This window comes from Dendrobates tinctorius, unplaced genomic scaffold, assembly GCF_039654945.1.
Source record: "Dendrobates tinctorius isolate UK_male_01 unplaced genomic scaffold, ASM3965494v1 ptg000251l, whole genome shotgun sequence".
NCBI classification, from domain to species: Eukaryota; Metazoa; Chordata; class Amphibia; order Anura; family Dendrobatidae; genus Dendrobates; species Dendrobates tinctorius.
The window spans coordinates 5,547,017-5,563,507 of NW_027361918.1; the positions used below are offsets into that span (position 1 = coordinate 5,547,017).

Here is a 16,491-nt window from a genome sequence, read left to right on the forward strand (position 1 = left end):
AACACTAGGCTGTGTCACTTCTTGTATAATTGCAAAGCACTGTTCCTACCAAGTCATGTGCTTTCTGGAAGTGTCACAACCAAAGTCTTTGCATACTAGTAGTGTAATTCCTAAGCCTTACGCCTCCTAGTTTTGTAACCACCGAGCTCTGTGCTTCCTAAAACTGTAGGTTCCACGCTCGGTGCCTCCTAAAATGTAACTCCAAAGTTCTACGCCTACTACTAAGATAAATGCCAAGCTCTGTACATCTTAATTGTGCAATCGTCAAGCTTAAAGTGCATTTTACTTTCCTTGCAGTGAGAGATGCTGCTAACATGGTTCCTTTCTGGAAGTGAGGGGTGTCGGATAAGCATTTTAGCAACTGTTCCTGTTTTTATGTAACCAGCAAGCTCAGCATCTACCTCACTTTGACAAAAGTTGTTTCTAGTGAGCCCTGCCATATCTATGTCTGTCACTGTGCCATCCCAGCATTCTGAGCAGTATTCAGGATCGAAGTGCCGCACAAGAAATCTGTACGGTTTCCAAGCTTCTGGGTGGATCTGACGACTACGAGCTCCTGGGTGCCCTCCGCTGCAGCCTTTTTCTTAGTAAACCTCACTTGTCCCTGCTTCACTTTTAGTAGACACGATAACCCTTCAATGTGTAGATAAAGGATATGACAACCTCTGCGGTTACGCACCTGATGTGGAGCAGACAACGCCTGCATGGACGTTGTGGAGGCATGGCTGTGAGCTCCAGAGACTGAGGCTACATTCGGATAGCTGAGATTCTGCCCCAGAACAAAGTGTTTCTTCCACCGTCCTCCACCTGATATCAGCTTCTCCCACTATGTTTTCCTGCATCTTCACAAGAGGTCCACAACCCATCTGTCGGCAGACCACCGAGCCCTCACGTACATCAAAGTTCCATAGGCAGAGTCTATTCCATATGTTATTGATGGAAACTTCCACTATCCCATCACAAGGTCCGGAGCCATTGACCAGTCGCACACTGCCAACACCTAAGTGTAAAGAGGAGAGGAGCCATATTAATAAATGTCCTAGGAGAAGATCAAGATAGATTATTTTAAGACCCACCTGAAGACAGGCAGCTGACCCCCGCACTCTTTTCAGGACTGTCTGAATCTGGTTCACTCCATTTTCCCAGTAAACACTCTGAAACATCATGCTCATCTCCAGTACAGTCCATTTGCTCCAGGACATTTCCAGATGCTGGTCCGAATGCATCTCCTTTCATGGCTTCCAGAGAAGGTCCACACCCCACTTGCCTGCAGATGACATCCGCTCCATGCCTATCCCAGTGTTGATCACTGAGCCATCCCCAGGTATCATTGTAGAGAAGCTCCACTCTTCCCCGGCAGTGGTCACTGCCATCTGACAACCTTACCTGAGAAAAGACTGAAGGATACAAGGATGAGGGATCACATGTTATCCATTCAGCACCATCACTCAACTGGCTGCAGAAGGGTCCAAGCTGGTTATGAAACTTGTACTTTAAATTCTATATATTCCAGGAGCACTATGGAAGGTGGAAATGACAACCATGACAACCTCTGCTCCAGGATAGAAATGTGCCTCAAATAGTTGTCGGTTTCCTTCCTTTATGAAGAGGAACGTAGCAGACATGCCACACAGCACTATTAATATACAGGGGAGCTTAGACTGCCTAGACTATGTGCCAAACTGATCTCAGTATTTGAGAGGGAATTTTCGTTGGGGTCCTTCATGCTGGCAGTACCGGTATTTTGTGTTGAGGGATATACAAGTAGAAAGTTCCTGCAAGAACTGATATTTCTTGAGGACTAGTATAGGGGGAGAAGGATGCCACCAGGATCAGTATTTTCCAAGGTTCAGCATTGTAGGATAAGGATGCTGCCAGGACTGCGGTATCTTCTGTGGTCTGGTGAAATATCACAAGGATGTCTCCAGAACTGATATTTCCTGGGGTTCAGTATAGCAGGATAAGGATACCTCCAGGACCGGTATTTCTGGAGTTTGGCATTACATGAGAAGGATGCTGATAAGACCGGTATTTCCCGGGATTTGGCATAATAGGAGAACAATATCGTCAGGACAGGTGACTAGGACTGTTATTTCTTGGGTTTGGCTTAACAGGAGATAGATTCTGCTAGGACCGGTATTTCCCGGGATTTAGTATAACAGGAAAAGGATGTCACCAGGACTGATAATTCCTGGGATCTGGTATATTAGAAGGATGTGACTAGGACTGTTATTTCTTGGGTTTGGTATGATAGGAGATTCTGCTAGGCCTGGTATTTCCTGGGGTCTGGAGAAGGATGTTGTCAATACTGGTCATTTCTGAGGTCTGCTGGAGGAGAAGGATGCCGCCAGGATCGGTATTTCATGGGGTCTGATATAGGAGAAGGATATCGCTGGGACCGGTATTTCTTGTGTTCTAATATAGGAAAAGGATGTTACTAGTGTTAGGGCTGGCAGAACGCACCAAATAATAAAATAATAGTAAGATGCGTTCGTAGCCCGGGGTCCACCGTGCAGGGGTGGTAAACTGCTGCTTAGTAATGGCGGAAGTATAAAGCGGTATACAAGAGGTCACACATGGGTTAACGTCACCCAGTGTGAACAGAAGTGAACTCTGTTACGACACAGTGCCGCGCCACCGCTGAACATAAATGCCGGAGCCTGTTAAAATCACAGCACTCGGCAAGAGGGCGCTCAGTATGCGGTCACAGAACTCAGCCCCAAGGACACGAAGTCTGAGTCCCTCTAGACCTACTGAGTGCGTGGCGTCGCACCTGCAGGCGCCGCTATAGCTGCTGACTAAGGTGGAGTGTCGAGCACGTGCACCGTGGCATGCAGAGCCACCGGTGGACACTGATGTAGTCTCCGACTCTGCCTCTACCTACACCTAAGCCTGGGCGCTTAACAGGCTAGGCTGCACAACACATGCGTACCAAGGGTAGGGGTTTCCAATGAGTCAGTCACCAGAGACATTCATACATGCATACAACACTCACTCCTCATAGTCTGGTAATGCAGTCTATACTAGCGCATGCCCGAGCGGCCATGCGAACCTTTTATAGCCACGTCCTTCCGAGACCTTCCTGAGCTTTCAGATGGTCCAATCCGAGCTGGAGAAGGACCTGAACATGTGACCTCCGATCTCCAATGAGAGATCGTCCCACGGGCATGCTCAGTGGACCGAAAGGAGGACTTAGTCCCTGGAGTGGCTCGCTGCTGGCCAGCATGCGTTGTTATAGCTGGACCAAAGTTGGCAGCAGCAACCAAGCCCACAGAGCTGGTCTGAGCAGAGCGCCGGGATCGACGAGTCTGCAGATCAGGCTCCTCTGCGGCTGGAGAGGAATGGGAGACCGCCGGAAGCAAGGCTCGGGATTCCCGCTGTGCAGTGACAGGAATCCGACGCCTGACATTACCCCCCCTCCTCTCTGAGCCTTGCTACGCTCGAATTCCGCAATGAGAAGTGGAGCGCGGATGTTCTCCACTGGCTCCCAGGTCTGAGCCTCTGGACCATGACCCTTCCCGTCCACCAAATAAAGCTTTTTACCAGGCACCACCCTGCATCCCACGATGGCATTAACCTCAAACTCGCCCGATGACAGGTCAGATGTCGCGGCAGATGACTCGGAGAACCGGGACATGAGGACAGGCTTAAGGAGGGACACGTGGAAGGTGTCTGAAATAGCCAAATGTGGTGGAAGGGCCAGACGGTAGACCACAGGGTTGACCTGCTCAAGGACCTTGAAGGGGCTAATGTAGCGTGGTGCGAATTTTGTGGACTCGACCCGCAGCCTGATGTTACGGGAGGAGAGCCACATCAAGTCGCCAGGAGCAAAGGTCGGAGCGGGGCGCCGGTGCGTGTCAGAGGAGGCCCTCATTCTCTCCTTGGAGGCCCGGATAGCATCCTGAGTGCGATCCCAAATGTCACGTGCCTCCACCGCCCAGTCTGCCACCGTGGAATCGGTGGATGACACGGGCATGGGCACAGGGATGCACGGATGCTGGCCGTAATTTAGGAGGAATGGGGTCTGGCCGGTGGAGTCGGCCACAGCATTGTTCAAAGCGAACTCCGCCCACAGCAGCAAGGATGCCAAGTCATCCTGCCTGGCCGAGACAAAATGTCGTAGATAAGTGACCAGGGTCTGGTTGGCTCTCTCTACCAACCCGTTCGTCTCGGGATGATAGGCCGAGGAGAGATTTAGCTCAATGCTGAGCAGGCTACAGAGCTCTCTCCAGAACCGAGATGCAAACTGGGGACCCCGGTCACTGACAATCTTGTCTGGCATGCGGTGCAGGCGGAAAAGGTGCTTAATGAACAACGCTGCCAGGCCCTGTCCAGAAGGTAACCGGGAGAGAGGTACCAGGCGCACCATCTTGGAGAAATGGTCAGTGACAACCCAAATGACTGTGCTGCCACTGGACTTGGGTAGCCCCACCACAAAGTCCATACCGACCATCTCCCTGGGCCTGTCCGCTACCGGCAGGGGATAAAGTAGCCCAGCGGGCCGCTGCGGAGAGGACCTATTCTGGGCGCAAGAGACGCATGCCTGAATATAGTCCCTGACGTCACGGGCCATATGCAGCCACCAGTATGTCCTCGGCAGAAGCTCAGAGGTCCGTTTTGTCCCGAAATGTCCACCCACCCTGGACGAATGAGCCCAAGGGAGGACCTCCGGTCGCAGACGGGCAGGGACAAATGTCTTGCCCGGAGGTACTGACTCAAGGGCGACCGGAGCCACAGTCCTCAGGCTCTCGGATGGGACGATCAGCCGAGTCTCCTCCTCCTCTTCCTCTAATGACACCACGGAGCGGGAGAGAGCATCGGCCCGGCCATTCTTCTCCCCTGGGAGAAAATGGAGGGTGAAGTGGAACCGGGAGAAGAACAAAGACCATCTGGCCTGGCGAGAATTTAGCCGCTGGGCTGTTTGCAAATACACCAAGTTCTTGTGGTCGGTGAATATCTGGAAAGGGTGGCGAGCCCCCTTCAGGAGGTGTCTCCACTCCGAGAAGGCCAACTTCATTGCTAGCAACTCCCTGTCCCCGATGTAATAATTCCTCTCCGCCGGTGTGAAGGTCTTGGAGAAAAAGAAGTATGGGTGCTTCCAACCTTGCGTGTCCTTCTGAAACAGGACCGCTCCAGCACCGACGGAAGAAGCATCCACTTCCAGAATGAAGGGCTTATCTACATCGGGGCGATGTAGAATGGGAGCGCTAGCGAAATGGGAATTAATGGAGGAGAAGGCCTTGGAGACAGATTCCGACCACAACTTGGGATTTGCACCCTTCTTGGTGAGGGCCACCAAGGGGGCTACCAACGTTGAGAAGTGGGGATGAATTGGCGGTAATAATTTATGAACACCATAAAGCGCTGCACCGCTTTAAGAGAATGGGGTTCCTGCCAATCCATCACCGTCTTTAGCTTGGCAGGATCCATGGCCAATCCTTGGGCGGAGATGATATAGCCCAGGAATGGCAAGGACTCCTGCTCAAACACACACTTCTCCAACTTGGCGTATAGGGAGTTTGCCCGTAGGAGGTCGAAAACTTTGCAATCCTCTCTCTCAATATCTGGAGAGTAGATGAGAATATCATCCAGATAGACTACAACTGAGGTGGTGAGCATACCCCGGAAGATGTCGTTTACAAAGTCTTTTTAAGACAGCTGGAGCATTACAGAGCCCGAAGGGCATCACCAGGTATTCATAGTGCCCATCCCTGGTGTTAAAAGCTGTCTTCCATTCGTCCCCCTCACGGATGCAGATCAGGTTGGAAGCCCCCCCGCAGATCATGCTTTGTAAACACTCTCGCTCCCCGTAGCCTATCGAACAGTTCCGATATCAGGGGCAGAGGATACTTATTCTTAACGGTGATGGCGTTAAGACCACTGTAATCGATGCAGGGACGTAATTCTCCATTCTTCTTCTGGACGAAGAAGAATCCCGCCCCCCGCTGGTGACACCGACTTCCTTATGAATCCTCTTGCCAGATTCTCCCTGATATACTGAGACATGGCCTCTGTCTCCGGGAGAGATAGGGGATAGACTCGAGCCCGAGGAGGCTCAGCACCAGGCAAGAGGTCAGTAGGACAGTCGTAGGGGCGGTGAGGTGGAAGGGTCTCCACCGCCTTCTTGGAGAATACGTCTGCATACTGTTGATAGCATTTGGGGAGAGAGGAAAGGTCTGCGGGGACTTCAGTGGAGGCAACCTGAACGCACTCTCTCTGACATCTACCTTCACAGGATTTACTCCACCCGAGAATTCACCCTGAGGAACACTCTATATGGGGAGAGTGATGACGCAACCAGGGGGCCCCTAAGAGGACCTGGTCGATACCCTCGGGCATAACAAGGAGAAATAGCATCTCCTGATGGGAAGGAGACAGCGAGAGTATCAGCGGGGTGGTCTGGTGGGTGATCTGAGAGGGTAGTGTCGCTCCATTCACCACTCTGATGGTGACTGGCTGAGGTAGCAAAACCAGAGAAATTGCGTGCCGTTAGGCAAAGGCAGATGACATGAAATTGCCCTCCGCCCCGGAATCCACGCAAACCTATACCGTCAGAGGGGAAGAGCCAAACTCAAGCGTGCCCTCAAAGGACATCTTGGAAAATGTTGCAGTATCTAGTAGGCCCCCTGCAACAGCCACTAGACGTGAGCGTTTTCCTGGCCGCTGTGGGTACCTGTTGGCAGGGTGACCAGACTGCCGGCAAATGTGACAGACCACAGGTGCTAGCGCGGACCAGGACCTGGATCCCACGCAAGAATTCCCCATGACCTCTTGGAGCTCGGATGCCCGATCGGGAGGTTCCGGAAGTTTAGTAAAACTAGGTGCCAACCTAAACCTCTGCCTACACTGGGACGGCTCCAACCTTCGCTCCGAAAAACGAAGGTCTATGTGGGTGGAGATGATGATAAGCTCCTCCAGTGTGGCGGGAATCTCCCTGGTAGCCAGGGCGTCCTTTACATGGCCAGTCAGACCTCTCCAGAACACCGGAATGAGGGTCTTATCTGACCACTCCAGCTCTGAAGCCAGGGTCCGGAACTGGATGGCATAATGGCTGACCAGAGACGAGCCCTGCGATAATGCAAGCAGCTGGAGCGCGGTATCATGGGTGATTCGCCGTCCCAAAAAGACCTGCTTCAGAGTGCCCAAGAACTGCGAAGCACTCTGCACCACATGATCACCACGCTCCCACAGCGGTGTGGCCCACTCCAGAGCCCTGCCCGACAAGAGGGAAATAGCAAATCCCATTCTAGCCCGCTCAGAGGGGAATCGTGCAGCCAGCAGCTCCAGCTGTATGGTACACTGGCTCACGAAACCCCTACAAGAAGCACTATCACCCGAGAACTTCTCGGGCAATTGGAGGTGGGACAAAGTTGGGGCAGGGATGGCAGGGGACACACAGGAGACAGCCTCTGTGGTTGCCTGAACAGCGACTGAGGTAACATCCACAGCTGAGGCTGAGCGCTCAAGAGCCGCCAACCTGCCCTCCAGCTGCTGGATGTACCACTGCAGTCGTTGTTCATCCGCCATTACTAGCCAGACCCTAGTGTAAGTATAATGTTAGGGCTGGCGGAACGGACCAAATAATAAAATAATAGTAAGGTGCGTTCGCAGCCCGGGTTCCACCGTGCAGGGGTGGTAAACTGCTGCTTAGTAATGGCGGAAGTATAAAGCGGTATACAAGAGGTCACACATGGGTTAACGTCACCCAGTGTGAACAGAAGCGAACTCTGTTACGACACAGAGCCGCGCCACCGCTGAACATAAATGCTGGAGCCTGTTAACATCACAGCACTCGGCAAGAGGGCGCTCAGTATGCGGTCACAGAACTCAGCCCCAAGGACATGAGGTCTGAGTCCCTCTAGACCTGCTGAGCGCGCAGAGTCGCACCTGCAGGCGCCGCTATAGCTGCTGACTAAGGTGGAGTGTCGAGCACGTGCAACGTGGCATGCAGAGCCACCGGTGGACACTGATGTAGTCTCCGACTCTGCCTCTACCTACACCTAAGCCTGGGCGCTTAACAGGCTAGGCTGCACAACACATACGTACCAAGGGTAGGGGTTTCCAATGAGTCAGTCACCAGAGACATTCATACATGCATACAACACTCACTCCTCATAGTCTAGTAATGCAGTCTATACTAGCGCATGTCCGAGCAGCCATGCGAACCTTTTATAGCCGCGTCCTTCCGGGACCTTCCTGAGCTTTCAGATGGTCCAATCTGAGCTGGAGAAGGCCTGAGCATGTGACTTCCGATCTCCAATGAGAGATCGTCCCACGGGCATGCTCAGTGGACCGAAAGGAGGACTTAGTCCCTGGAGTGGCTCGCTGCTGGCCAGCATGCATTGCTATAGCTGGACCAGAGTTGGCAGCAACAACCAAGCCCACAGAGCTGGTCTGAGCAGAGCGCCGGGATCGATGAGTCTGCTGAGCAGGCTCCTCTGCGGATGGAGAGGAATGGGAGACCGCCGGATGCAAGGCTCGGGTTTCCCACTGTGCAGCGACAGGAACCTGATGCCTAACATTACCCCCCCTCCTAGGGCCCACTCCTCTCTGAATGCCGCCAGGAATGATATTTCCTGGAGTCCAGTATAGGGGGAGAAGGATGCCACCAGGAACCAGTATAGTAGGATAAGGATGCTGCCAGGATCCAGCATAGTAGGATAAGGATGCTGTCAGAACCGCGGTATTTTCCATGGTTTGGTAAAACATGAGAAGGATGCCTCCAAGACTGGTGTTTCCCAGGGTTCAGTATAGTAGGATAAGGAAACCTCCAGGACTGGTCTTTCTGGGGTTTGGCATAACAGGAGATGGATGCCACTGGGACTGGCATTTCTTGGGTTTAGCACAACAGGAAAAGGAAGCCGCCATGACCGATATTTTTTGGGGTCTGGCACAACATCAGAAGGATTTCCCGGGATTTGGTATTATAGGAGAAGGATGCCTCCATAACCAATATTTTGCAGGGTTTGGTATGACAGGAAAAGGATGTCACCAGGACCAATATTTCCCTGGGTCTGGTATATTAGAAGGATGTGACTAGGACCGTTATTTCTGGGGCTCGGTATAACTGGAGATGGATTCCGCTAGCACTGGTATTTCCGGGGATCTAGTATATGAGAAGGATGCTGCCAGGACTGGTATTTTCCGGGGTCTGGTATACTAGAAGGATATCACCAAAACTGGTATTTCGCAAAGTCTGATATATGAAAAGGATTTCGCCAGGACCAGTAATTTGGGGGTCCGGTATAACAGGAGAAGGGTGACACCAGCAACAATATTATAGGAGAAATATGTTAAGACTGGTATTTCTCAAGGTCTGCTGAAGGAGAAGGATGCTGCCAGGATTGGTATTTCATAGGGTCTGACATAGGGGAAGGATATCGCTGGGACCGGTATTTATTGTGTTCCAATATAGGAAAAGGATGACACCAGGACCAGTAATTCTGGGGTCCAGTATAATAGGAGAAGAATGCCACCAGGAATTACATTTCCTGGGGTCCAGTAAATCAGAAGAATCCCGCCACGACTGATATTTCCTGAGGTCTAGTATATGAGAAAGGTTCCACCAGGACTCTTTTTTCTGGGGTTTGGTGTAATAGGAGGAGGATGCCACCAGGACCCTTAATTCTGGAGTTTGGTGTAATAGGGGGAGGAGGCCACCAGGACTGCTATCTTTCAAGTTCCACTATAACAAGAGAACGATGCCACCAGAACTGGTATTTCCCAGGGTCTTGTATATGGGAAGCATACTGCCAGGACTGATATTTCTGGCGTTCAGTATAATAGGAAAAGGATTCTGCCAGGACTGATATCTCCCAGATTCCAGTATAGCAGAAGAGGGATGTCGCCAGAACTGGCATTTCCCAGGGTCTGGTATATGGGAAGGATACCACCAAGACCAATATTTCCCAGAGTCTGGTATATAAGAAGGATGACGCCAGGACCAGTATTTCCCGGGGTGTGGTATATAAGAAGGATGCCACCAGGACTGGTATTTCTGGCATTCAATATAATAGGAAAAGGATTCTGCCAGGACTGGTATCTCCCAGGTTCCAGTATAGCAGGAGAAGGATGCCACCAGGACTGATATTTTCCAGGGTCTGATATGGGAGAAGGATGCCGCCAGGACCGATATTTCCCGGGGTCTGGTATGGGACAAGGATGCCGCCCAGATCGGTCTTTCTGGAGTTCCTTATTCTCCGTTTCATCCAAATTGCAGTCACAGACAAGAGACTTACAAGCCTTTTTTGCGCTCTTTTCTTTTGCCTCAATGCTGCGACACACAGACTGGGTCAGCACAGACAGAGCTCTTTCAGGACTTGCGTACTCCAGTATGCTATATAAATGGGTCTTCTGTGGGTAGGACACAATATCATGTAACTCATAGTTCTGGAGGTTATTGAATTTCATCCCAAATATCTCCACCCCGGCTCTCTTTAGCTTGTGTATTTTAGGCTTCATGAACAAGTAGGGGTTGCCATCTTGAACCATGAGGATAAGGATGTATGACTTGCGGGTGATGCCGCTCTGGGGTCTCCATGTCATGGAGTTAATGAAATCCACAATGTACTTCTCGGGGATGAATCCGACCATTCCCCCATGGCTACGGAAATGCTCCTGGAGACTCTTGAAGTTGTAGTCGTACAAGTGCAGCGTAACCCGATGGTCGGTGACATTCTTAAGATGCTCTACGAACCCCCTGACTGGCTCCAATAAATGGTAATTTTTGCCATATCGGAAGCTGTCAGCGTAGACGACAATCTCAGCCGATGGGTGGACCCCATGGGAACAAGCTGTGGGAGACAGGACAATGCTCATGTTATTCATGTCCCGAAGGCCTTTGTGCACTGGCAGCATAGCTAATAATATTTTAAGGGGTTTCCCATTACCTAAGATAACCTTAATATAGTCTCTATTAATAAGAATACAACTCCGTAACCTACTTCTAATAACAGTATTGCAACATTACGTTCAGCCCCAGAAGTAAATGACGGGGACTTGTGCATGCTCAGCTTCTCATACCTTTCTGACAGATCTATTGCAGTCAATACAACCCATAGAAGTCCATGGGATGCTGAGTGTGTGCAGTAATAAGCAGCTATAATATGAGCTCAGTAGAGTCTGTGGACCTCACCGAGCAGAGGAAGGGGCAGGCATGAGCAGGAGAAGGGGCAGGCATGAGCAGGAGAAGGGGCAGGCATGAGCAGGAGAAGGAGCATGCATGAGCAGGAGAAGGGGAAGGCATGAGCAGGAGAAGGGGCAGGCATGAGCAGGAGAAGGGGCAGATATGGGCAGGAGAAGGGGCAGATATGGGCAGGAGAAGGAGCAGATATGAGCAGAAGAAGGAGCAGACATGAGCAGGGGCAGGCATGAGCAGGAGAAGGGGCAGGCATGAGCAGGAGAAGGAGCAGGCATGAGCAGGAGAAGGGGCAGGCATGAGCAGGAGAAGGGGCAGATATGGGCAGGAGAAGAGGCAGATATGGGCAGGAGAAGGAGCAGATATGAGCAGAAGAAGGAGCAGACATGAGCAGGGGCAGGCATGAGCAGCAGAAGGGGCAGATATGAGCTGGAGAAGGGGCAGATATGAGCAGGAGAAGGGGCAGATATGGGCAGGAGAAGGAGCAGGCATGAGCAGGCGAAGGAGCAGGCATGAGCAGGAGAAGGAGCAGGCATGAGCAGGGGCAGGCATGAGCAGAAGGGGCAGATATGAGCAGGAGAAGGAGCAGGCATGAGCAGGGGCAGGCATGAGCAATGAGCAGGAGAAAGGGCAGATATGGGCAGGGGAAGGGGCAGATATGAGCAGGAGAAGGGCAGATATGGGCAGGAGAAGGGGCAGGCATGAGCAGGAGGAGCAGGCATGAGCAGGAGAAGGAGCAGGCATGAGCAGGAGAAGGGGCAGGCATAAACAGGAAAAAGGGCAGATATGAGCAGGAGAAGGGACAGATATGGGAAGGAGAAGGGGCAGATACAGGCAGGAGAAGGGGCAGACATGAGCAGGAGGAGAAGGCATGAGCAGAAGGGGCAGATATGAGCAGGAGAAGGGGCAGATATGAGCAGGAGAAGGAGGAGGCATGAGCGGGAGAAGGGACAGATGAACAGGAGAAGGAGGAGGCATGAGCAGGAGAAGGGACAGGTATGAACAGGAAAAGGGGCAGATATGGGCAGGAGAAGGGGCAGATATGGGAAGGAGAAGGGGCAGATATGGGCAGGAGAAGGGGAAGATATGGGCAGGAGTAGGGGCAGATATAAGCAGGAGAAGGAGCAGGCATGAGCAGGAGAAGGGGCAGATATGGGAAGTAGAAGGAACAGGCATGAACAGGAGAAGGCAGATATGGTCAGGACAAGGAGCAGGCATGAACAGGAGAAGGCAGATATGAGCAGGAGGAGCAGATATGGGAAGGAGTAGGGGCAGATATGAGCAGGAGAAGGAGGAGGCATGAGCAGGAGAAGGGGAAGATATGAGCAGGAGAAGGAGGAGGCATGAGCAGGAGAAGGGGCAGATATGAGCAGGAGAAGGGGCAGATATGGGCAGGAGAAGGGGCAGATATGGGCAGGAGTAGGGGCAGATATGAGCAGGAGAAGGGGCAGATATGAGCAGGAGAAATGGCAGATATAGGCAGGAGAAGGGGCAGATATGGGAAGGAGAAGGGGCAGGCATGAACAGGAGAGGGGGCAGATATGGTCAGGACAAGGAGCAGGCATGAACAGGAGAAGGGACAGATATGAGCAGGAGGAGCAGATATGGGCAGAAAGGGCAGATATGAGCAGGAGCAGGGGCAGATATGGGCAGGAGAAGGACGAGGCATGAGCAGGAGAAGGGGCAGATATGAGCAGGAGAAGGGGCAGATTTGGGCAGGAGAAGAGGCAGATATGGGCAGGAGAAGGAACAGGCATGAGCAGGAGAAGGGGCAGATATGAGCAGGAGAAGGAGCAGATATGGGCAGAAGGAACAGGCAAGAGCAGGAGAAGGGGCAGATATGAGCAGGAGAAGGGACAGATATGAGCAGGAGAAGGGGCAGATATGGGCAGGAGAAGGAGAAGGCATGAATATTAGAAGGAGCAGATTTGAGCAGGAGAAGGGGCAGATATGAACAGTAGAAGGGGCAGATATGAGCAGGAGAAGGCAGGCATGAACTGGAGAAGGGGCTGATATGAGCAGGAGAAGGGGCAGATATGGGCAGGAGAAGGAGCAGGTGTAGTAATCGCAGGTACGTGGGATGCAGTGACGAGACGGGAGACGTGATGAACTTTAAGATGTAACTTTTATATATATATAGATGCCTATAGGGGCTATCTCGAGCAACCAAACAGTTATCCTTGCAGGGATCAACACAAGAATACACTGGTGACACAAACACGACTAACCCGGCAAAGACCGGTCACTATAGGGCCGCGGTATGGCTGACTATGGGTCCAGAATGTTAACTATAACGTGTCACTTATCCTCTCTGACGTCCGGCGGAGCGATGGTCGATGATGCTTCGGCGTATCAGCTGCTGGGCCCAGCCGACGAGGATTTGGCGGAGACTTCGGGCGTTCCTACGCCCCGGCGAAGTGGGGGCACAACAGGCCCCTGAAGAGTTCCTCTGCGTTGCACCTCCTAATGAAGGCAGGTCGGCGTTGCCTGGGGATCGGGATGTGCAGGCCGCAGCCACCAGCTGCGGGCGGGCAGCAGAGGCCGCGGACAGGCTGCACCTGCGGTTGGTAGTGGAGCGGCAACGGTTGCTGGCGGCAGAGGACAGGCCGCAGCCGCGGACTGGAGACAAGCGGCCGTGGGCGGCAGAGGACAGGCCGCAGCCGCGTACTGGAGACAAGCGGTAGCGGCCGCGGGTGGCAACAGACAGGCCGCAGCCGCGGACTGGAGATGGGCAGTAGCGTCTGTGGGTGCTGGAAGCGCGGTCGGGCGGTCAGTGGTTGTCCGCTGAGCGGCTCGGTGTCGCCCCCTTCTGTCGGTGAGGAGTCTCCCTTCAGCCTCTCCCGTTGCTGTGCTCTCCTCCTTGCTCTGGCTCTCGCTCTCTGGCACCCTCCAGCTTCCTGCCTCCTTCTCTCCTGTTCTGACGTCTGACGTCTCCTGGCTCCCACTCCCCCTTTTATATTGGCTCCACCCCCAACCTTTCTAGAAGTCTGGTTTAAAAACTCACATGTGACATGCACAAATGTGAACAAGTCTGTTGGACAATGTTCACACCACCCTGACTGAAACACAAACAAAGAGCACAGAATGACAAATGTGCAAAAATACCTTGCAGTAAGACATATGACAGTAGTCAGCAAGTGCTGATAAAAGGTAATAACAAATACAGGGTATTTAGTCGATACTTTTTTTGCAAAAAAATGTATACCAAGCTGCTTCACCTCGTCAAGGTAACCCGTATTGAAGCAGTCCCTATCTAATGTATTTAAAACCTGAACATATCAACAGTGTCTAAATGAGCAGGATTAAGACAGGCGCTTTCTAGTATGGGCACGTGGTGCAAGACAGCTCCTTATGTGCATGTCACACAAGAGAGGGGTGGGGTCTCTCAAATCATGCATAAGCACGAAAAAAGTCTCTGCGGTTCGTTCTCTAATTATGTCCCCCGGAAACAGTCCCCCTAGGAACCTTGGTGACGGCCTCCTTGGTTCCGGCCCGGACACACAGCGGGGACTCCTCCTCCTACACTGGCATGAGCAGGTGAAGGGGCAGGCATGAACAGGAGAAGTGGCAGATGTGAGCAGGAGAAGGGGCAGGCATGAGCAGGAGAAGGGGCAGGCATGAACAGGAGAAGGGGCAGATGTGAGCAGGAGAAGGGGCAGATATGAGCAGGAGAAGGGCATGAGCTCTATAAATGGAGTAGTTACACGACAGCAGTAGATGATACTGCACAGTCTTCCTGTTATCATGTGGACAGTTGTGGATAACTCTCTTTAAGAATCTTTGGACAGGAGATATTTATATTCAGGAGTTTATATAAACCTCAGTGTTCTGCACTCGTATAGTGTACATTTAAGCGTCTACTGTCATCGCCGCCATCAGTGCTCATGGACACATGTGCATTCAGCCACAGCTGTCACTAGCCACAGGACCTCCGCAAAGCCAGAGAAACCTTCTGAATTTGCCCGTGGACACTCAGTAACTCTGGTCGCTTGTAGACCCGTTACGTCTCAGCCTCTTTGTTAGCCAGCACTGTTATCTGCTGAGACCTACCTTCAATGTGTGCTGTTGTGCCGCCAAAGATGAGGACGAACCAGGCGAAGACTGACATGGTAGCTGGATACTCAGTGACTGCCCCACATCTGTCCAGCCATGAGATACTTCACAGGCTCAGAGGTCCTGTTTACCATCTGGTTAATGTGAAAAAGACAAACACAGATTTGTTTAGCTGTGATTGAGGAGAACATCCACAATGTGGGCACCCTGCACTGCATGAAAGGCATAAAACAGAACTGTAAAAGAAAACAATGATATTAAAGGTAATGTCACTCACACCAACCTGCCAATAGCAGGAGTCAGCAGTGGAGGGTTACCACAACAGTTACTCCAAGAATCATATTTATATTGCAGTGCAGCAGTATAGACACCATGTAGTGATGAGGCAGTGACCCAGGAGAGTTCAAAAAGCAAACATATATTTAATGTCCAAAACTCCCAAAATAAATGGCACACGGTATCCTCCAGATCGCAGTCGGGAATCAAGACAGTTCGTATCCGAGACCGATTGCTGTGGGCGACTGCACCGCACCACACTGAGGGGTGCCAGGGCCTTTAGCGCTGCTTTGCTCCGTATTACCTTCACACAGGCTGAAGCTTGCAGAGCCACCTGCTCTGCAGTTTGCAAACCAAAACTGACGCACCCAACCCTCTGCTGCAGGGTTTTTAAATGGAATCTGTGACCATGGGCCACTTGTAAGACCTGGCCGGGAGGAAGCAGAACCCTCCCCCCACTACCATCCTGTAGTTCGCTCCAAAAATGAAAGCCCATGCTGGGCTTTCTTAAATCTGCCTTGGACAAATAGCTTGTCCAAGACCACACTTCACTGCAACCACAGCTATATCTGTGACTGCGATGCACTCCAGCGGACTTAATATGCATCTATGTAGGTCCTGGGGGATGCATAGCGACCCTCGCATATACTTGTTACTGCCTCACATATCCCCCCCTGTTCCAACTTATGGGGTTGAACACTTGTCACCATACAGGGGGCCTGTGACATGGCATCCCCATTTTCCTGTGACTTCCCCTCCCGATGTTCCACTGAGAAACTAAAGTTTTGTATGGATAGGAACCATCTGGTGGCCCGAGCATTCCAGCGACGCGATCGGCATACACAGTCTGATCCTCAACGGATCGGTTTGGGGATGACCGAAGTTTATGGGGTTGGTACAAGTTCCGTTTGTCGACTTAGTCCATCGGCGTTACCGTTTTGTTTGCCGGGTCTGTGGTGGATGGTGAAGTCCAGAGGTTGTAGGGCTAAACTCCACCCCAGCAATCTGGCGTTGTCTCCGGAGAC

The 16,491-nt window shown here is 51.9% G+C and overlaps 1 protein-coding gene across 1 annotated transcript in view; it reads right to left on the reverse strand.

The window, feature by feature from the left end:
* Positions 1-15,318, reverse strand: part of LOC141065350 (scavenger receptor cysteine-rich domain-containing group B protein-like) — a 34,033-nt gene extending 18,715 nt beyond the window's left edge. Inside the window, exons 1-4 of the mRNA XM_073557786.1 lie at positions 15,188-15,318; positions 10,239-10,793; positions 1,077-1,397; positions 680-1,000 (exon numbers count right to left, since the gene is read on the reverse strand). Of these exons, the coding sequence (XP_073413887.1) occupies positions 680-1,000; positions 1,077-1,397; positions 10,239-10,793; positions 15,188-15,245 (1,255 nt within the window). The 5' untranslated portion in view covers positions 15,246-15,318. The remainder of the gene's footprint in view (positions 1-679; positions 1,001-1,076; positions 1,398-10,238; positions 10,794-15,187) is intronic.
* Positions 15,319-16,491: the final 1,173 nt, after the last annotated feature.